The sequence below is a fragment of the Thunnus thynnus genome, chromosome 14 (genome assembly GCF_963924715.1).
Source record: "Thunnus thynnus chromosome 14, fThuThy2.1, whole genome shotgun sequence".
NCBI lineage: Eukaryota > Metazoa > Chordata > Actinopteri > Scombriformes > Scombridae > Thunnus > Thunnus thynnus.
The window spans coordinates 27,552,602-27,575,405 of record NC_089530.1 but is presented as its reverse complement, the minus strand read 5'-3'; the positions used below and the strand labels follow the sequence as shown (position 1 = coordinate 27,575,405).

Below are 22,804 nucleotides of genomic sequence, written 5' to 3'. Positions count from 1 at the left end.
TGAATAGGATGACTGTTGTTTCCTCAAGGTGCTTATGGCTTCAGATTTAGGAAGTAGAGACAGACGACGGGCCGCTCGGTGGGGAAAAGAGATCAGTTAATAACAAATCAATTTCAGTAGGAGTGGTGTGTGTTTTAGAAACATGCCAGCCTTCTGGGTATTTTTGGACTCTACGTAAGTGGAAAGCAATGCTATCAGTGTCTCTCTGTGGCTGTTCAGTTTTCTTGTTTTTACTGTTTTCTAGTCCATTTAACAGCACAGATAGCTAAGTGTCCCAAAGCTGAAATGGCTATTTGTGGCATGTAATCAACACAAATAAAATTAACACAATAAGACAATACATTTTGCTCCCTTTTTAAATCCCACTGAAATTTTGCAATTAGCCAGGGTTTGACTTTGATGCTCCATCTTACCTCATAAAAGTAAGGATGAAGGCCTTCACCACCGGTCCGTGATTGAAGCCATGTTAAGTGGCTTTCTGTGTACGCATTCACACGTTCCTGATGTATTTAATATAACGCCGATGTACTTAACAGTAATATATGCGGTGACAGTAACGATTTCCTCTTGCCAGACCTCAATGTGTGTGTGTGGCACAGCTGGGCAGCCGTGGTCCAGGAATGCAGGAATCCTCACTTCCTCCACATATGTGTGTTTGTGTGTGTGTGTGTGTGTGTGCTCATGTCCTATTGTTTCCCACTGCTCCAGCAGAGGAAGACGGTGAAGCAAAAAAGCTGCAGCATAACACACACACACACACACACACACAGAACCAGATGATTGTATTGTCACATGCATAGACACACATGCACAGATGGCTGTAGGGTCTCCATTAAAGCTGCTGGCCCACAACCATCCTGTTTTTGTCACTGTTCCTCCAGTTGTTTGCTCGCTGAGGTGGATATTTTCAAACGCTCTGAAGCAAAGCGAGGTTCCTGGAATCTTCTGGCCTCGGTTCTCTATCGGAAATTTCGTCCCAATCCTGGCACTGGGGTTTCTGTTCGCCAAGCACAATTAATGTACTGTGCAGGAATCTGTCTCTGTGCCACTGGTGCAGTGACATATTGATAACTGGCATAGTTGGTAGTTATACAGTGTCAATGACACAGTGTAGTGGTAAGGGGAAAACCAAATGTGCCAGTAAAAATAGACTTCTTTAGTCATTTTCATTTTAATATTCAGACTTATATTCAGTGTAGAACTAATATGTGTAATTAATGTGTCTATTGCTGCCTGACATGTCATATAGAAGATTTCACACCTTCATGATGTGAATGATTTTATATACTGACAGTCTTTCTCCTGCTCAAAGCACAGAATGTCTTTAAGTTGTGTAAACAAACGGCGCTTCACCCTATCTTGAGAGGTGATGTAACACTATTTAAAGAGCAAGTTGAACCACGTTAATAAAGTTTAATAGATCCTTTAGCTTGTGTTTGCACTATTACCAAATACAAAATGATTAGCGAAACGTCTACAAGGATAAGCTGTTGCCAAAATAGATAGATGGAGAATGTCTGCAGTGCACACACAGTGAATGGTATGGCACTTCCCTGCAGGGTGGGTCTGGGTCAACACAAAAGAAATAGTGGTGTGACAGGTGAAAACGTCTTTAGGCCTTCCCCCACAACATGCGCATATATTTACAGATTTACAGCAGTGCCTGACAGAAGACTGTTGTTGCATTTGAACTGGAAAACCTCCACTCAGCAGGTTGAACTCTTCTGAATTACAGGAGCTGCTGCTGTCAGTCACCCAGAGTCCACTATTGTGAGCGCTTAGGTGTCTGATTTGTTATTAAATCTAACATGTGTCTTTCAACTGTTAATGGCAAAACATCACTGAAGTAACCCTGTAAACCTTTTCGTTCTTCAAATGACATCTACATTAGAAGAGTAGCACAGCTGCTTTAAGGAATAGGGCGGTGCGTAATGTGTGTGGTTGACCGAGTGGAGCGAATGGCAGAAAAGTGATGGTGAATGCGAGCGGAGCAGAGGAAAAAGGTCAGCAGTAAATTGTCAGTCTGGCAGTAAATGTACAATACAGGCTACAGTGTGTCAGTTAATAAATGCTGCATCTTCTCAAGATCAAGAAAAGTCTCATCTATTGTTTCCCCAACTGCTGGAAAAGTGAAGAGGGTTAGCCCTGAAGTTAGCGACAATGGGTTAGCCTAACCTGACCAGGTTCACTTAAGGTGGACTGACCTTTAAGGTGGACCAGCTACTCTCATTTTAGTATCAATCTCAGCTGCTCCTACTGTATATAGAGAACGGAGAAATATCTGGTCCTCCGCCACCCCAAAGCATTCAACCTAGGGGAAACACTGAAAGGAAGGGTCATATTTGAAAAGTCAGTTCTTCTACAATACAAGACAGCAAGAATAAACATGAAGCTGTATGTTACCACACTTGAATCAGATAGCGACAAAGCATTTTTGCATCGCATGGAATTTTGATCATGGTTTAGCAGTCTGATGGCTTGATAACCAACGTAGATCTGTACGTCTGGCAACCAGTTAGGGTTGGTAAACAGCAGTCGACTGTGTGATGTTGATGAGTTGTCAAGCTGTTTAATTCTCAGAGGCTGAAGTGTTCTCTCTATTGTCAGCCTTGTCATTCTGTAAAATATTGTAATTGTGGACTATCTGCAGACACCCCCAAGAGGCAACGTTGGTTTGGAATTTCAGCTTGCACAACTTGTTTTGTGAAAGTATGGTAATTTCAAGGACATTTTGTATTGAACTGAATAATCTTTTGTAATGAGGTGCTTCATTGGCAAAGCTTTGGGTTTTATGTGTATGGTTGTTATTGTATTAGTATGTTACTACTCAAATTACAAGGAGAAAATGACATCCAACAATGGAATTACACCGTTCAAGGAAAGTTTTCAATCAGTCAGCTGAATTTCCAAATCCAAATAAAACATTTTGGGTGTTGAGGACATGTTGGTACTCACTCAATGATGGGCAATACTTGGGTCACTTGAACTAGAAGCTGCATCATTACTTAGTAAATAGGAAGGGATAATATCTGTGAGGCTTGTATGTAGCACCTTGTTGCTCATAATTTTGCCATGGTATAAATCTCGGCAGCATTGTAGCACAAGTGTCAAATCCTATTTTGAGATTGTGTGCTCATGTGATGGAGTTGGGAATGCTCAGATCTGGTTTGGGCTAAATAATTGTTTCATACAGACTTCATGCTCCTTAGGAAACATACAAGAACAACTTAGGGAGACGGGAATGTTTATAAGGTCTATTGTCAATCGTTTGTGATGTGGAAAATGAAGCATGCTCTTATGAAATCTGTTTGGATAAGACAGTCGGCTAAATGTTTTATGTTTTTCTCTGAATCCTCACACTGCAATTATGTACATATATTGTACATACATACATACATACATACATACATACATATAGGGCTGTGTGATATGGACAAACTCCAATATCAGGATATTTTTCAACAAATACCTCCATATCGATATTGCGACAGTATTGTAAGGAGGACTGATGGTGCTTTCACAAAATATTTACTCAATGAGATTTTCAATAAATAATCATCAGTGATGTGGAGATAGCGACTTAGGGAGTAAAACCAAATAATAGAACAGCTGGAAAAGTCTGGTAAGTTCAGTAAATTACGTCACTTTTACTGTAATACAGCCTTTTAAACCAGGAAAAGACACTTATAAGACGCCATATAACCATATCTAAAATTAAAGATGACATCTAGTCTCATATCACAATATCAATACAATATTATTCTATTGCTCAGCCCTACACACACACACATACATGGATCCGTGTAGCAGGAGTGTGTGAAGTGTGTCTGGTATGTGACTTCACAGGCTGACACTAAATGTGGTTGCCACCGGTGCTGTGGGAGAATCGGTCACACTCATCTCATCAAACATCATGTGTTATGATAACTTTGTTAGAACATTTTAGTTATGAAACTCCAACTTTAACCTTGTTTTAAGGTTTGAATAATTTGAAACAAGATAAGCTAATTAAAACTGCATTTGGCAGTAGTGCAGCGATTCTGTGCTTCTGGCATTGATTTCACTAGTTTGCAGTGTAGCTCCACTTCATTATTGCTGTTGGTAAAGCCCATTGCATGCTTTAAGAGAGATATACTTCAATACTTAACACAGGGTTAAATGATCCCTCTGAGTAAATGAATTTACAGTGTTTTGGAAGAAGCTTTGTGTGGGGAAAAAAGTTAATTTTCTAAATTAAAATGGCCCTAAAAGGTTTGTGTGTGTGTGTGTAACCCATAAATGATGTGCATTTATGGGTGTTTTTGCTAGTGAGAGTGGGTGTTTGTTGAAAGACAGGTGCGCTAATTATTCACTTCACTGCCTACTGCTTTTTCGCCTCACCTGCTCCCCTCCTGAAGCCATGTGTGTAGATGTAGAGACTGAGTTCTCTTACAAAACAAGCTGTAAGCTGAACCTCCACCAATAAGACAATTTGTGGTTAAAATCCTGTTTTGGAATGTTTCAAAACTGACAGAAACTTAGCTTGATGTCATTATATTTGTACTTTTTCAGGTTTAGAAGTGAGTTAACCCACAGAGGAGGAGATAAAAAAGTTAATAGACAAGGTTTTCACATGACAGTAGCTACATAAAAATCGGGAAATGCATGTTTAAGTGTGTCATTATCTAATGTCAGCGAGTGAGTGAGCCGTTTCTTAAGTAAGAAGCTTGTCATGGCTTAATGCATTGGTTATCTGAAAGGTCAAAAAAGCATGGTTGTTGTGACTGTACAGTCACCCATTTGAAACCTTAAATCTCCTGTGAAAATCTTATCACAGGAAGTGAATAACTTGCTACACTTGTCAGTCATCATTGCCCAAGGCCAGGCCTTAATCCCCCGTTTGGGAACCCCCCTTCCCAAACGGGGGGGGGGGGGGGTTTCAGCACCATGTAGTTCTGGGCCGCTCCTACATGGAGGGTTCGAAAATGTCAAGAGACAGATTGATAATGAGATGGTGAAGTGAACATGAGATTGTAATCACAATGGAAAGTTCAACCAGCACGTTTTCCAAGTCGTCCTGGATAATGCATGAGAGCTGGAGGTGACCAGAATGAGAGAGCCACTAATGTGCTTTTTTTTGGGGGGGGGGGATTTCTCACGGATGTCTTCCTTTTTAATTTTTTATAAGAAATGTGTAACAAAGTGTCTGGATTAATGAAAAGTTGCACGATTACAAACAAAGGTCCATACAGAGAACATCTTGCATATGACATGATTCTTATTGACCAAATCAGTCAGTTTATTCTGCATAATCTGATATAAACACACAAGAAATCTAAACAAGTGATACAATTGAACTACTAAGAACCACAATTAAAATTGTTTAGGCCTGCAACTAATGATTATTTTTATTGTATAATCTAATGATTACTTCCTTGATTAATTGATTAATCGTTTTGTCCGTCAGTGTATCCAGAAATAATTAAAAACGTCCACACAAATCCCAGGGAGGGCACAAGGTGACGACCTTATTTTTATGCAATCATCAGCCCAAAAACCAAAAATATTCAGTAGACTATGGCTAAGCAAATCCACACAAAGCTGAAATCAGAGAATGTTTGGCATTTTTTCTAAAACAATTAATCGAATATCAAAATAATTGCTGATTAATTGTCTGTCAGTCAACGTATTGATTAACCGACTATCCATCTCAAGTCTAAAGTCGCTACCTTGACAGTAGAAACAGTATCTAATCGTGAAGTCCACGCTGTCCCATCACAAGTAAATGAGCAGAATAAGAGGCTGAAACCTTGGACGTGAACTAGTGACCTGAGACAGCTAAGAGGAGCGCTACCGTGACATGAACTTTGACCTTACGTAAGTTAGTTCACCAGACTAGTCGCCCGCGAAGAGTTAACCTCACCGGTCTACTGTCACACTGGATTAACTGTAAATAGCACAAGCTGCTCCATCAAAGCTGGAGTGAATGAAGAATACCCAATCTGTGTTTATTAATAGTGTTTGAGTCAGACACGTGGCGACTATCACACAAACGCATGAAACATAATTAAATCACCTCAGACAAAATAGAAAAGCTCTACGGGCAAACTACTTTAAAATCAAAATCAAATTGTGCACCCTCGTTTTTTTTTTCTCACAATAGCTGCAGGATTACAACTCAAGCTGAGCGGGATGATTAGCATGGCGAGATGCTATTGCTTAGGTTGTTCATGTTTGTTTTTCATGGTCAGAGAGAGAGAGAGAGTGAAATGCCACACTGATCCTCCACTGAGCTGACCATATGCTGAGTATAACACACACATGCACGCACACACACATATTGTCTTAGGTCACTTTTAGGGACATTAAATAGACTTACATTCATTTCCTGGAGACTAACCCTTACCTTACCTTAACCACTCACTCAGAAATCAGCTCAAATGTGGACATGACTTTTGTCACCAATGGGACAAGCCGTCCCCAGTAAAGTGGTCTTAAGTATGAAATTTGTCCCCAAAAGTAGCCTATGATAGACACACACACACACACATCCTGATAGAGGTGTTAATGATGGCTGTGAGCTAAATTTCTCCAGTATTGTGCAGTAAAAGCTCACAACATGCCATCACTGATCTGGCAAAGCAATACATGGAAACAACTCTGGTCCCTTATTTGTGTTGTTGATTAATCTCTCAGTTATATGTTTGATTTATTGAGTCAATGAAATGTCACAGAGTTTTGAAAAATGCCAATTACAATTTCCCAGAGCCCAAGGTGATCCCTTCACATTGATTGCTTTGTCCTATTAGTTGCCTAAAAGCCAATTATCAAAATTGTTGGCAATTAATTTTAATTTCTAATTCAGCCCTGTTCTCATCAGGGACATTTTCCAAAATAGGGCAGGTTATTGAACTTTAATAGTTTTTTGTACTGGCACAAAGTATGAAACACATGTCTGGTCAGATTCACACTCCTCTTTACTTATTCTTTGATGAGAATGTTTCTTATTTAAATCATAATTCTTCCTATTTTCATTTTTATGTGCAGCTGCTTGTGTTTAACAAACATTTAAAGATCCCAGCAGACATGTTTTAAGACGTATAAAAATACTTTGAATAATCATTTGTGTGCATGTTTTTTTCCCCCAAAGTTAACTAGTTAAAATCTCTTAAAATAAAACAACTATCCTTCTCCCTCATTGCATCATCTAGTGCAACTAGATTGCAATTAGTTGTGATGTCGCAAATCATGCTTGTAGGTACACGCCTTAAACTCAGATTTTTATTGAGTACAAAGTTTCCCCTTATTCAGTTCATGAAGGTGAAAACAGCCGTGCGTCATTCTGCACAGCAAAGCTCAAAAATTCAAGTTAAGTAACAATAAGCCAAACTTAACTTAAACATTTGAGAACTTTTATAAAGGGCTTTATAGAAAAATATTTCCTCCAAAGTGACAAAAAACTTATTCTTACATCAGTTCAAAAACCCAGGTATGCCCAGTCCTGCTCCCAAGCACATGTACGGCATCCTCCGCTTTGTTACCTTGTCTCCGTGTCACCATCACCGAGCACCCAGTCATCTGTGCCTCAGCGTTAACCAGTCAGTCAGGCACCCACCCAGGTTGTGATATCACCAGTCATTCATTTACTCGACATTTTAACTGTTAAGTTTGGAGTTTTCACCCAGAATAAATTAAAATGAGCAGGATGCTTTTTTGTTTTGCCAGCCATTAATTCTAACTATTAAGAAAGACCTTTTTTTTTCTTTGTTCGGGTGTTTTTGAGAACATTATTAGTTCAGTCATCGCTACTTTCAATATCTTATAATCCCAGAGTGGTTGCCATTCATTCATTTGCCCCTACATAACACAGGGAAACTAACTAGATTTGAAGGACTGGAGCGTTTACTCTGATCGGTGCAAAAGTTGAGCTTGATTGAGTAGCAACGGCTGATTCAGGCTCATGAAACTGTCGGTATGATTTGAATAACTTTAACAGTAACTGTAGATCAAACCTGCACGCTCTCGGTTACACCAGATGGCACGCTTCAGTCGGTCACAGCAGCCAGCCACCCAGCCAATCAAGTGGAGTCGGGCTGTGTGTTGTTGCCACTAACAGTGGCACCGAACGCTATGAGTCATCTCTGGTCTGTCTGCTGACTGAAGACACTCTGTCTCTGCTCTCCACTCCACTTCTCTCTTCTTCTTCTTTTTCTCTTTGCATCTCTTTGTCTCTCCTCCCACTACAGCTTTGTTTTGGTGTGGGTTGTCCTCAGCTGCTCTTCCTCTGTCTCTGTTCTTCTTCTTCTCCTTCAGTCGATCATGCTCTTGAACCGATCTTGTTAGACAAAACTGAAAATCTCTTTTAATCGTCTTATAATATTACCGATTAATTCCTGATAGTGTGTAGTGTTTTGTCCCGCGGTTACCCTTGAGTTCATTGTTTTATTTTGTCTCCTCGTTGCTATTGTGTTTCTGCAGTGCACTTGTGTGGGCAGTACTCCAATATCTTTGTGTGTCGGGGCAGTTTGAGGGGTTTTTTTTGGTGGTGCTAATTTGTTTTTCCCCTCAGCCATGGTGGCTATTACTGCTCATGCTGACATAGCAGTTCAGGTAGCACATTATGCATGACTGTAATAGAAACAAAGAAAACTTAAAAGGAGTTTGATGTATGTCAAAACTACTCAAGTTGTGACTGTAATAGATTCAGGGCCTTTGATAAAAGTACAGCACTTTTAATGTGGTAGTGCATTTTAAATAAGTGAAAAGCTTTCCAACTAAACTTTCCAATAAAGTGAACAGATCAGAATATAAAACGTCAGGGCTTTTTCGATCTAATGTTGGATTTGGTGAGGCTGCAGCCCGTATGAGGGTAGATGGGGGTGTTTCTGTCTGATCTCACCGTCTAGATGGGAAATAGTGAAACCATATAATCAGAAAATATAGAGAGAGCTGTTGTGTTAGAGACATAACGTAATATTAGGCTGTTGTTTTGTCTCTTATGTTGAAAGTCTAGGTCGTATTAGTCAAATTTCAAGCGTCTCTTTCTCTCTCACGCACACACACACACACACACACACACACACACATACTTCTGCAGTGTCACACGCAGCCGTGCTTGCACACACTTGGCCTGAGAGAAGCGAGCAATTCATGTCTCTTCTGAAAGAGCATCTTTTATTCATGTATATTTCATGTAGAATTCCTCTGCCTCACCAACACAAGATGTAAACACAGCTCACTATTTATAGAAAAACAGCCTCAGTGTCCTGCTAAAGCCCGCTTTTTTGACAAATGTCAGCTTTTCAGGAATAGAGGGGAAAAACTTGCTTGATTTCCTGTCTATAGATTAGTGTTTTGAATGAGTTATGAATGCATTCTGCTATTTTGAATGTGCTAAACTAGCTGCAAACAGCATGATTTTCGTTTGCATTTAAAAGAACAGGAATTCTGCATTTAAAAGCAACAGAATCACTTTGATAAGACAAAAGGTTTCAGCATTGTGTTTCTAGATTCAAGGAAGGTTCTCGTACAGCTATTCTGAAATGTCTTTAAAAGTCCTGCACACCTGTGATGCACCCACACAGGTGATTTCACTTCAGACCACTTGATTGACACCCCCCCCCCCTGACTCTCCTCTTAGCTTTGTTGCACCTGTTAGGATGAGACAAATTACACCTTTATCACTCTTAATTAGCTCAAGGGAATCTTGGCAGCATAGTTTTTTGACCCCCGTGAGCAGACGTCAAATCAGCCAAACTAACTGAAAACACTCGTGAGCGCTGCCGTGCACGTCTCTATCACAGCTGTATGACTTTTTTAACACTACAGTATGAGACTCTGTGAGGTTTTATCACGGCCGGGATCATTTTATCCTCCAAGACAATCATGAAGTAAACAGAAATATGTAGTTCACATGACAAAGTAATCTAACAGGAATATGTGCTTGCATGTATGCGATTGGTCAGATGATGTTGCATTACGTTGAAATGACGTGCCGGAGCCCTCTGTGTCAGCCCCTCCCACTAGGTCAATGCAACGGTCTTATTGAAATGAATGAGTGCCGATGTACATATCATTTCTTAATATTGTGTTAAGTCCCTCCACAATTTGATGACAAAAGCAACAGTTTGTGTCTCTCAGTTCAGTGTAACTCATACGGTGCTCCACGCATCTCGACGCTACATGAACAACATTCCCAAATGTTCCCTTTTGTGTTTAGAGCCTTCACTGACTTGCTTTCTTCCCCTTCTCCCCCCCCCCCCCCCCCCCCCCCCTCTGTTAGGCTCGTAATGTAAACACAGGGGAACTGGCTGCTATCAAAGTCATCAAACTGGAACCGGGTGAGTTATCTCATTTTCTTTTCTATTCCTTTACCTCCTTGTTATTGCGTCATCTTCGTCTCTTTCCCTACATCAGCCTCCTCTCTCTCTCTCACACCGTGTCACCGTTCATTCTCTCTTCTTCTCGCTACAGTCCTGTCACCGTCTTTTTTCCTTTTAGCTTTTTTCCTTCATCAGACTTTTAGACGAGCCTCTCTTCTTTTCCACACTCTCTCCCTTCCCCGCAATTCACCCTCATCCTTTCCCTTGTGTCACTGTCCTTCGCTCTGTCTCTCTCCCGATAGATTATTTCCCTCCCCCTTTTTTTCTTCCTTTCTGTGGTTTTTTCTGTCTTCTGTTATTTCACTAAAGAAAGGAAAACATTGAAAAAAATACTTTAGAAGTAACAGCAAAAGTGTGTATCATCACAAATGTATCATGACACGGGAAATCGCTTGAATAATTTAGGTTTTCAAGTGTGCAAATTTTATCGTTTTGCCAGAAAATCATACATAGAACACAAACATGCACACACTCCAACACAAACACAAAGTAATGAAACTTCTCTTCTTCTCTGGTGTACTGCTCTGTAAGTCATTATGACCCAGTCAAGCAGCCTTATCGCTGTATTCATGATGTGTGTGTGTGTGTGTGTATGTGTGTGTATGTGTTCTCTCCAGGTGAGGACTTTGCTGTTGTCCAGCAGGAGATTATAATGATGAAGGACTGTAAACACTCCAATATCGTGGCCTATTTTGGCAGTTATCTCCGGTAAGAGTGTGTGTCAGATGTTATAAATAAGTTTGTTATTGTTATCAAAGCATGTTGCTTCACTGTGGTTTTTATATGTGTGTGTGTGTCTGTCAGAGAGAGAGAGAGAGAGAGAGAGGAAAAAGAGAGATCAGCTGGTGTATGTGGGAAAGTAAGAGATAGGTGGAAGTTTGTGAGGGCAAATCACTAGTGTGAGACGTTGTATACGGGTGTACTGAAAGAGTTCCTTGTGTGTGTGTGTGTGTATATGCAGGAGAGATAAGTTATGGATCAGTATGGAGTACTGTGGGGGAGGCTCTCTGCAGGATATCTATCACGGTAAGAAGGACACGCACCAAAACGCACTCTCGCACACGCATTTTTTGATCTACTATAAATGTCTTTTATCATTTTTTTTTTTGTTTTTAACCCTGTCTAACTCTTTGATACCCATCCATCTCTCTCTCTCTCTCTCTCTTTGTCTCTCTCACTCTTCCTCGTGTCATTTCTCCAGTAACTGGGCCTTTGTCAGAGTCACAGATAGCCTACATGTCACGAGAGACCCTGCAGGTAGTGTATACAGTATAACATGTGCCATAATATTTTTTAAAATAGGAGCAGAGGAATAAACAGACATATATACGTAGAAGACATCCTCTGTTAAGCTGGGACTGCTCCTCGTTTTCTGTAAAATTATACACAGACACATAAATCATGAATGATGTTAACTGTCAATCATTGTCTCCAGTGCTTCACGTTTACGCTTCAGCACTGACTCTGCAGAGTGAGAGCAGGTTACAAAGTCAGAAAACTACTTTGCATTATTCAAGAATGTTCATTTGTATGTTTTATGAGAGCGTATCATGTTCTGCATAAGCATTTCAAAACTGAAATATCATCCATTCGAATAACAACATAAATTAGAGGTTAACAGATTTTGAGACAAAACTGGAATTATTTCCCAAAGCACAACAGCTGCATAAAACTACAGACAAACAAGAGATGCACGATACTGATACTGATACTGATATTGGATATCCATGTGATACTGACTCCAATAGCTGGATCGGGTTTTGGTGACGATGGGACAAGCTGGTATTGGATACCGTTATTTTAATAAATAACAATACAGTGAATATATATCTATGTATTTATTTATTATGATGTTAGGAAAGCAATGTTTATGTCAAGCCTGTTTTTGCCTCACACATAGAAGAATGATCCCAGTCTCTTCCACACAGTGAGGCGTACAGCTTATTAATCAAACACAGGTATCGGCTCGGTACTCGGTATCGGGCCGATACCCAAAGCCCAGGTATCAGTATCGGTATCGGGACTGAAAAAGTCCGAGTGGTGCCTGGAGGAAACACTGTATTGTGTTTGCATGCTGTACTGGAGCCAGTCATCTATCAGAAACACAGATGATATGTCTGCGCTGCCAATTTCCTGAACATTTGACAATGAACAGCTGGTTCTGGTGAAAAATATATGAATGTTTTCTTCGACAGATAATTTAATAGTAATTGATAGCTTCTTTTCAGTGTACTGTAATCCTTTATTGTCACGTTTTTCTTTTTTTTTGCAAGCGCCAGTAGCAGTGAATAACATCATTTTCTGTGTGATTTTTCTATTTTCAGGGTTTGTACTATCTACATAATAAAGGAAAAATGCACAGAGACATCAAGGTGAGCCTGCGGAAAAGTATATGGAATAAAACCTGTTATATAAAATTATCAAACTCTATCCAAGTTATCAATAATATACTGTGGAGCATGCTGTATGTGCTTTCCCTCTGGGTGTATACCATGTATGTGGGTTGTTATAGTCTAATCCATTAACCTCTACAGACCTCTGCATTTATTTGCTGATAAAGCAACTTTAACTCTGTTAATTTATCATGATTAATGATAATTCATCACATTCTGAAGAAGGGTGCGAGCACATACGTTTATTGATGTTGAAAATGAGAACACATTATGTCGGAGACATGTGTGACGGTGTTTGATAATTGATTCATAGCTGCAGGCTACACTGATCAATGACAAACCACTTTGCAACAAACTTGCTGCTGAATGTGTTTCCCCAAGCTAATTTGAATCGACTGGAAGTGTGATTTTTATTGTGTTGGATCCTGACGCGTGACATGTTTGTCTCTGACAGGGAGCCAACATCCTCCTGACAGACAACGGCTATGTTAAACTAGGTGAGAGAAACAAACATGGTCTCTGCAATTACCTTCTGCTTCAAAAGACTGAATCTGAATGGCCTCATTTACTGATTTGGTTTCCTTCTTGCTCTCCTTTGTGTAATAATTTGTGTTCTTGTTTTTCCTCTTTTTTTTTTTAAATTTATTTCTCCCTATCCATCTCTTCCCTCCTTCATTCTGTCTCTTCAATTCTTTCACTCATTCCCCTCTATTATTCTGATTCTTCTTTCTTCCCCCCCCCCCCACCTCTTTTCCTCTCCTTTTCCTCTCCGTAGCTGACTTTGGGGTGTCAGCCCAGATCACAGCAACTCTAGCCAAGAGGAAATCATTCATTGGAACTCCTTACTGGTGAGTTGTGCTTGTTTTTCAGCTCCCTCAAATCTGCGTGTGGATACGTACGCAGGTAGAGCCGATGCAGAAGTCCTACATACTGCTCCATGTTAGGGGAAAGTGTGGGAATTGGATCAATTCTCTGACGTCAGGCAGTATGATGGAATCCGTCTGATGGGTCATGCAGGAATGCGGGAATACACCAGAATGTGTTGTCTGACATGTTTCATGCATTCATTGCTTTAGCTAATGGTTTTCAGTGCAGCTGTAGTGAAACCAGACCATTCACATCTCAGCTTAACAAACCAGGAATTTTTAAGTCCTCGAGGCACTCTGACACAGAAGTAGAGTTATGGAGAAGTAATAGAGTTGTACACGGTGGGAGAACTCTCTGTTCTGCTGCTGTTGTTATGCAGTGGCTGCAGCAGGAGGGAAATACTGCAGGAAAAATTCAAAAACTACTTGTGTGTTGCTGTTTAATTAACCTGATTTAGGACTTTGTAAAAAAAATGAGCACACATTTTACTCCCATTCTTTCCTTCTTTTCTTGTTTTCTTCATGCCCTCCTTCTGTCTCCTTTCCTTTGTTCTCTCCCTCTCTCTCTCTCTCTTTCTTTCTCTCTCTCTCTCTCTATCTCTCTCCATAGGATGGCTCCAGAGGTAGCAGCAGTGGAAAGGAAAGGAGGTTACAACCAGCTGTGTGATATCTGGGCTGTGGGCATTACTGCAATAGAGCTGGCTGAGCTACAGCCACCTATGTTTGACCTGCACCCCATGAGGTAAAATACATTTAATTATTATCACACATTTTTATTGGAGCAGAGACCTTTCATGAGTGTTTAAACACTATAGCACCTCAAAAAGGTATTTTACATTATTGCAAGTCAAAATACGAGATATTGCTGCTGCCACTTATGCAACACCAACAACACCCTGGTGTGCAAAGCTTCCGACATCTACTACTGTGTACAAAGTGAAACATTTCCAACAGATGTGGTAAAACATAGCAAAGACTCATGAGACCGGGGTGTTAAAGCGATGGCACCTCTGTATTGACTTTATTATTATGATTGCAGGATGTCAGACTCTCACAGTTATGTTGTTATTACTCTGCTGTAAAGACTTTAATTTTATCTTAATCTCTCTCTTCCCCCCACAGGGCTCTGTTCTTAATGACCAAGAGTAATTTCCAGCCTCCTAAATTGAAAGATAAGCTTAAATGGTGAGAGACCCCCACTCCACCCATCCATGATTTCTATGTCTCTCTCAGTTGTCGTTCTCCACACTTCTCAGATATTAAGAAACATTTAGACGCAATATGAAGTCGTATAAAATCTGTGCTGATTTTGTCACCTTTCTTTCCCCTCTGTGTCTTCCCCTCTCTCTCTCTGCTGGACGACAGGACAAACAACTTTCACCATTTTGTCAAGCTAGCTCTGACCAAGAACCCAAAGAAGAGGCCCACAGCTGAGAAGCTGCTGCAGGTGAGCAACAGCACAAAATGCTTATAATTCTAAAAGATTTAATGGTTTTGTAGAAGTGTGACGCACGCCAGCTATACTGCACATTTCTGGATACACACTGCAGATTAGACCATCTCCACAAAAGTCCTTACTATGCTATTTGTTATGTTTATACACGTATGCCTATAAACTTTACAGAAACATGAATCTCTACAGTTGCACATTCAATTAAAAAAACATTAGATTGTTAAATCTAACCAAATTTTAAGGTATCAACATGGCTACATTGTCTTATAGCTAAATATTGAGCTCCTCTTTAATAGGCTGACATATTTTATCTGCATTCTGTTCTTAACTTGTAAAAAAAGCTAAATTATGAGGTGACTGTGTGTTGTGTGTGTATATATACTAGATGATGCTTCTGGTGGTGGATACAGTATATCACATAGACTAAACCAATATCAGCCAGGCATAAACTCCACTGGTTGCTCTGTAAACATATTTAATCACTCCGTGTCAGGTGTTACATTCATTCATCGTAGTGCCACAACAGTTAGTCAAGTCAACAAACAGACAGTTAATCTATGACAGCTCTGATAAACAGTCACTTTAGTTATTTGTCAAACACAACATCAAATATTCGTCCCAGCTTCTAGCATGCTTTCGTTTTTTTTTTTAATCATTCGTAAAGGAATATTTTTGAGCTATTTAAGTGTCGGTCGGACAGAAAAAAATTAAGCTATTTTAAGGCATCGCTTTGATTTGCTGCCTGTCCTTCCTGTCTTTCCAGCACCCCTTTGTGTCCCAGCCTCTCAGCAGGACGCTGGCGATAGAGCTGCTGGACAAAGCCAACAATCCTGACCACAGCACCTACAACGACTTTGATGATGACGACCCTGAACCGGAGGTAACCTTTGACCTTCTCAGGTTTTTTTGCTTTCAAAACCAAAAAGTGTCGTCAAGCTCAACAAGCAGGTCAACACAGTGGTGATTATCTTTTGCTGGATCTCGCTTCTTTTTCCTTCCTTTCTGTCTCCTCCATTTGTTTCCTCGTCCATTAAATTCCTTCTCCGTCCACCGACGATCACCTCTTCTCTCCTCAGCCTTAGCCGCTCCTTTCCTTTGGCGCACGTGACTCATCTTTTCTGCTCTTTGTCCTTCTCCTTCTCCCTCTGTTTTTTCTGTCTGTGCTTTTATTCTTCTCTCACCTCTTTTCTTCCGTTTGTTTCTAATTTCACTCTTCTTGATTTTTTTTTTTTTACCTTTTTCATCCCTTCCGCATGTCTTCTTCCTCTTTCCTCTTCCTCCTTGTAGCACTTCTTCTTTCTCTTTACTTTTCTCTCCTCCTTCTTCCCCCATTACTTTTATTCTCTTGTCTTCTTCTCTCCATTCTCCATCCTCTACCTCCTTCCCAGTTTAAGTACAGGGGTCATTTCCTACCCATAAGCCCCGGTGCTCGACGTGCACCCCGTTTTGCGGCCCGCAGGAAGGTACCAGTGTGGGCTGCGGTGTCTGCAGTGATGTCATTCTAACACAAACCGTTACTGTCAGTCGGTTTTTTTGACTGGGAGGACGACCACAGGACTGAATGAACAGAAAGTGGATATCCATTCATTTCAGTGTGTACTGGTGTTGTCATGGAAACTGGCATTGGCATGTGAGGTTCAGATGGTCGATGGATTACCGTGGCAGTTGCATAAATAGTTTAACATGCCAGCGAGCACATGTATTTAATGTTTATATTCTGTTGACAGGTACATCCATCCATCCATGCCTTACTATCAACTAGTGGTATTTATATTATCATATAATTACAAGTATACGATTTTAGATTCCTCTTCAATAATTAGGGAATATTGTCAGTTCTGAAACATTTGATCTCTTTTAATTAAAAGTCATGAGGTTGATAGAAAGTTACAGAAGTACAGAAAATTATATTTTCTTAAATGCTACGTTGCCAAGAGCTAAATGAGAAGATTGATATCCTGTGCATGTCTGTACAGTAAATATGAAGCTACAGCCGGCATCTGGTTAGTTAATCTTACAGTATTGAATGGAAATGGAAGGAAACGGCTAGCTTGGCTCTGTCCAAAGATAACAAAATCTGCCTACCAGCACCTATAAAGCTCACTAATTAACATGTTATATCTCTAGATCTTGTTTAATACGTACAAAAATGTATCCTAAAAATAACAAATTGTGGTTTTACAGCAGGTCACGTGCAGATTTAGTTCATTTTAGGCAGACCCAAGCTAGCTGTTTCCCTTCTGTTTCCAGACTTTATGCTAAGCTAAGCTAACTGACTGCTGGCTAGCTTCATATCTACACATGAGAGTGATATTGATCTTCTCATCTAACTCACTGCAAGAAACAAGTGTCTTTCCCTAAAAGGATGAACTGTTCCTTTAATTTGTAGTTGCAATGACTTCATGAGATACACACTGACCGGTCTACACAAAAATGCTCACTTCCATGACAACATCACTGCCATCTTGGTTAAACCACAGCAGATCACTAAAGTGTTCGTTCCAGTCCTGTGGCAGCAGCTGGCCGATAGAACGAAAATATCTTAGTTCATAAAGATGCCTACCAAAGTGTGACATTATCACACGCCTTTTGAATAATGCATCTAAACCACTTCCAGGTGTTTGCGAGCAAATAAGCGGCATTTCTGACTTTTAGATAAAAACCCCTTGACCTCAATTTTAAGAATGTTGAGGTTCAGGAAAATATTTTAAAGTCATTAATACAGTACAGCCCCCTTCAAGCAGTCCAAGCAGTTTAAAATAGTCGTGGATTGTTTTACCCGGCCCTGCTTAAAGGAAATCTTCCTTGGAAACGCAGGATACAGGATGCATTATGAAAAGGGCTCATACATGTCAGTTTTGGAAGCCATCTTCGTCTACCTTTGCAATTCCAGTTACTAACCATGAGTTGTGTGCTATCAGAATGGGCTTTATTACACTTATCAGATGTGGTTTTAAATGGACAAATCTATTAGTGGATCTGAGCTGAAACTGTGGCTTGGATAAATGCATTTTCTGTGTGGTGATTGATCTTGGTTTGTCTGTATCCGGCACTTGACGAGCATGGTTTGCATTATTGCTGTGTTTTTTAGCGATTCTGCTAGGATGTAAGGAGTGATGTCCTTCGCTTTGTTTACATTTGAAGATTGAACTTACAAGAAGACATAAAGCTGGAGTAGATTTTGATCATTCAGAAATTAAACCATGATAATTTGCACAAACATTGACATAAAGGTCACAAAACAATACACAACCTTTGTTATTCCCAAAAGAAACCAACAACTAGCATCATATAGTTGGCTCAGTGTATTTTAATTAACACCACCTGGCTTAGAGTTTCCCCACTGAAGCTTAGTGGATAGTGTGTGATGGAAAAAACGTCTGGGGTTAGCTGTTAACACGAGCGTCACCTCACCTGTATATATATAAAAAAAAAAAGATCATGGTGATATATAGAAGATATTTTGCCTTACTGGGACTCAACAAAAACTGTGTCATCACTAAGACAAAGTGTTAATATTGTTGCTAGGGAAGGTTTGTGCTTTTCGTTGACTGTTGCTATGTTTTGGTTGTCTGGTTGCAGAGTGAGGCTGGCTGTTTTGCTGTGTCATCCAATCCCACCCACAGGAAATAGCAGAAGGATTATGTTTTTTTTTAAACCTATTGTAATCTTCTCAAGTACCCTGTAAACTACCACACTGTGTATATTGTTTGAACAGCTATTTGACTGTGTGTGTGTGTGTGTGTGTGTGTGTGTGTGTGTGTGTGTGTGTGTGTGTGTTTCTTTCTCTTTCCTGATAGTCTCCGGTCTCTGTTCCTCACCGCATTCGTTCCACCAGCAGGAGCACCAGGGAAGGAAAGACGTTGTCAGAGATTAACTGTGAGTTCACACACAAGGTCAACATGAACAAATACGTTTTTTTCGTTTGACTTTTAAAGTCAGAAAACTCCGAAAAAATCTCATGTTGTTCTCTCTTTTTCTGTCTTTGCCTCTTTTTTTTTTTTTTTACTTTCTCAGTTGGTCAGGTGAAGTTTGATCCTCCGTTGAGAAAGGAGACAGAACCTCATCATGAACCGGTGAGTTTATTAGCTATGGGATATATTTGTATATATGTGTGTGTGGGTGGGTGCAATTATGTTTGTGTGGTTGTCACTTCACCAATACCAGCATGGCCAATCCTCACCTAATCACAGGAAGCACCCCATCCAGTCCATGTTGTTGTCCAGTCTGTGTTGAACCAAACAATAAGCCCATCCACATAATTCACTCTGGTAGTCACAAAACAGAGGTATTTCAAGGAGGGAAGAGGTATTGACCTATTTTAGTCAAAAAATTTGTTTTTTATTAGCCGGTCATGCTTCAAGAATCTTTTAGTGGTTAGGGAAGAAATCAGATTTCTTACCAGCTGCTTTCTGCAAATAAAGATTTTACAAGCAGGTTACTGAAGTGTGTCTTAATGTGTTTTTGATTTATTTAATTTTTTTTTTTTTTTTTGCTTTTTATTATTCCTTTCAACCTGATTTTTTTCCCCCGGTTTCTTATGTGCATGTAAGCGTTGAGATTGCAGATACGAGCAGCCAGAATTGAGAGTTTTTCGTTGCACAGTGTCCGGGCTCTTCTTTAGGGACAGGGTGAGGAACTTGGATTCCCAGAAGCAGCTTGGGAGTGGGAACTGCTGCTTCTTGGGATTGAAAGGACTTGACATGATTTTTGGTATGTAATCAGGATGCCCCTCAGGTACCTACCCAGAGATATTCCAGATACATCCCAACTGCTCGGAGCCCCTGGGACATGCCGGGAGGATAACATGTCCGAACTTGTCTAGAACGCCTTAGTATCCCTCAGGAAAAGCTTGGAGGTTGTGGCTGTGGAGAAAGATGTAACTGCCTCGCTTAGCGGGCTGGCATGGTGACCTGGATCTGTATAAGCAGAATAATAATAAGCATAAAAATTTTATCATCAACATGGCAGTGGTGCCGACTGACGGCCACACAGAAAGCTACCACATGGACACAACAGAACTGAAACACAGCCGACTTTAGCTTCTAGCTGTTATGTCGCCTAATCTACTAACATGAACATACTGTACGGCTTTGCTAGCTCTAGTTCCCAGCATGCAAGACAACAAATGTCTGCTAGTGTTTGCGTTTCATTAACAAAATCAGTAGTGCTGTGTAGGTTTAGCTGCAGCTGTAGATGCTTGTCATGTTGCTATAGGAGCTATAGGTGCCCGTAACTTTTGAAGCAGCTGGAAAAAAGTGGTTGCTAGTGGACAAATGGGATGGTGCAGCAGGGTTCATGCACAATCACAGCCTCTTGTTCAAAGTGCTCCCCTCCCTCACTCACCCACTTTTTCTGTTCTTCCCTTGCACTTGCACTTTTTCCCACAATCTCACTTTTGTGTTCCTCTCTCCTTTCAAGTTGGCTTGGAAAATCCATCCTAAATTCAAATCCGATCCTTACCTCCCTCTCTTCCCCCCCTCCACCCCCTCCTCCCCGTCCGTCCATCTATTTATCCGTCAATGTGACGGTGAAACACAATCACCAGTGTAGGTCTTTTTGCGTCATCCGTTTACTGTACATTCATCCCTTCGTCCTTCAGTTTCTACCCCCTCGTTCAAAGTCATGTAATAAAACGCTCTCTCTCTCTCTGTGTGTGTGCTGCTGACCAGTGTGATTCTGAGCTCCCCAGCGTTCATCCGTTCAGAATTACAGTGCTATGTATGGCATTTTAACATCAATAAATCATTACCACATTAAAATTGTATAAGATTATTAATAACATCATTACTGTTGCCAAAAAAGATTTGCAGCAGCATCTAGTGACCTCTTTACTCAAAAAGAGAACGCAAATGGTGCAAGGAGTCAGCAGCTAGAATAACTTTCAGCATATTTAAGCTTTTATGTAATGCTAAACAAAAACCAAACACACCCATAGCGACACTATTGACCCTGGATTAAGGTGACATGTGTTCATGATTTAAAGATTCCCCCCAGGACATGTTATAAGATATACTAATAATTTGTGTCTGATACGGGTTTTCCACAAAATACTCCCAATAAAAGTTTCCACATAACGCTCGTGTAAGTTGCGTCACGATTGGTTTCCAAACAAGTCGTGATGTCACAAATCATGCTCATAGGTCACACGCCGTTAACTCAGATCTTCAGCGAGCACGCTCTGCAGATTAATGAATTAATAACAGGTTTCTAGTGTCAAACTCTGCAAAGTGAAGGTTAAGCATCACAGTCAGGTGACATTAAGAAAAACACACATCTTTGACAGGAGGGGGCGGACTTTAAGGAAACACCACCGGCTACTAATTGTCTTATTTGTTCACTGAAGGAGGCTATACAAAGCAAAATCAAACATTTTATGTTTATGATATATATAAACGTCATTTATTAATGTCTCTCCTCTTCAGTTTTGCTCATTTTTAAATCCCCATCTACACCAGTTTATTTTTGGATCCATTCCCTCTATACCTCCCCTCTTCTCTTCAGATTAATATTCCAACATCTCTCCTCTTTCTCTCTCTCTCTCTCTCTCTCTCTGTCTTGCTGATCCATGGACTCCAAAGCTCATTTTGGCCTTAATCCATTTTTCATACATCACCCTCTCTCTCTTGCATCCGTGTCCCCGTCCCATCCCCCCCCCATCCCCTTCCCCCCTCCATCGTCCAGGTTAATGTATTAACTGAGGTCTCTCTCGCTCTGTCTTGCTGACCAGCGTGAATCTGAGCCCTATCTGGACTGTGTTGAGGAGCTCTACTATACCGCGAGATCTAATCTGGTAGTACTCTTTCTATCTGTCTCTCTCTCTCTCTGTTAGCCTCTCCCTCTGTCCACCTACATCGGCTTTTTTCTTTTCGATCTCTCTTCCTTCATCTCTGTCCATTTCTCTAACCTCACTCTCTCCATATTTCTCTTTAATTCCTAATCTGTTTCTGAAGGCCAGGTCCTTGTACTTCTTTTGGCTCTTTTGCTTTCTGAGCCCTTGCTGTCTCTCTCTCTCTCTCTCTCTTTTTTTTTTCCTTTCCCAGAGTGCTGATTCTTTTGGCTGCTTGATGTCCAACATGTATTTTTGTTTATTTTCACAGTTTTTGTTCCATCTATTCTGTTCCATCCATCTGTTATTGTTCATTTTCTTCTTCTTCTTTTTTTCCAGCCTTGGCTTTTGCCTCACTAACTGGTGTTGTGGTTGTCATGGTGATAAGAGTCCTTAGTGATGTTGTGGTTGTTTTTTTTGTTGTTTTTCAGACACACATACATTCACACAAACATTACAATCAATCAAATCAAATTGTAAATCTTTGTTTTTTGTATTAAATATGACATTTGTGTGACGCAGACACACAAACACACAGACTAAGGTCAGATTCATTGTTCTCAGTGTTCGTCAGCTGTTAGTGATGCAGGCTTTGCTCAAGGACATGCAGGGAAGATACGCAGACAATCCTACTCACAAAGTAGATTTTTTTTTACATAAAAATTCACAAACATACACTTTTAATTTCATTATATTGCACCTGATATTTGTTTGAGGTATCTCTGATATTTCTCTCTACAGAATATGTGTGTCTCTACCGTTCACCGCTGCTTAAATGTTCTCTAACCTCTTACATACTATAGGTGATCAAAGCAATGAGGCCTTTTTTATGTGTGTGTGTGTGTGTGTGTGTGATGCCTGTGTTTGTCTGTGCGTTTGCAGTATGTTTGTTATGTGTGTTT

General features: G+C 40.3%; 1 protein-coding gene across 11 annotated transcripts in view; it reads left to right on the top strand.

The window, feature by feature from the left end:
- LOC137197398 (mitogen-activated protein kinase kinase kinase kinase 3-like) overlaps positions 1–22,804 on the top strand; it is a 46,653-nt gene that overhangs the window by 4,096 nt on the left and 19,753 nt on the right. For 5 of the 11 annotated variants that reach the window (XM_067610780.1, XM_067610788.1, XM_067610783.1 and 2 more), the window contains exons 2-16: positions 10,262–10,319; positions 10,979–11,069; positions 11,323–11,387; positions 11,563–11,618; positions 12,686–12,733; positions 13,209–13,251; positions 13,530–13,602; positions 14,231–14,362; positions 14,743–14,805; positions 14,986–15,067; positions 15,837–15,953; positions 16,462–16,536; positions 18,874–18,952; positions 19,091–19,149; positions 21,804–21,866. In XM_067610780.1, the coding sequence (XP_067466881.1) occupies positions 10,262–10,319; positions 10,979–11,069; positions 11,323–11,387; positions 11,563–11,618; positions 12,686–12,733; positions 13,209–13,251; positions 13,530–13,602; positions 14,231–14,362; positions 14,743–14,805; positions 14,986–15,067; positions 15,837–15,953; positions 16,462–16,536; positions 18,874–18,952; positions 19,091–19,149; positions 21,804–21,866 (1,104 nt within the window). The remainder of the gene's footprint in view (positions 1–10,261; positions 10,320–10,978; positions 11,070–11,322; positions 11,388–11,562; positions 11,619–12,685; positions 12,734–13,208; positions 13,252–13,529; positions 13,603–14,230; positions 14,363–14,742; positions 14,806–14,985; positions 15,068–15,836; positions 15,954–16,461; positions 16,537–18,873; positions 18,953–19,090; positions 19,150–21,803; positions 21,867–22,804) is intronic. The other 6 variants (XM_067610789.1, XM_067610782.1, XM_067610785.1 and 3 more) reach the window with 3 other exon arrangements.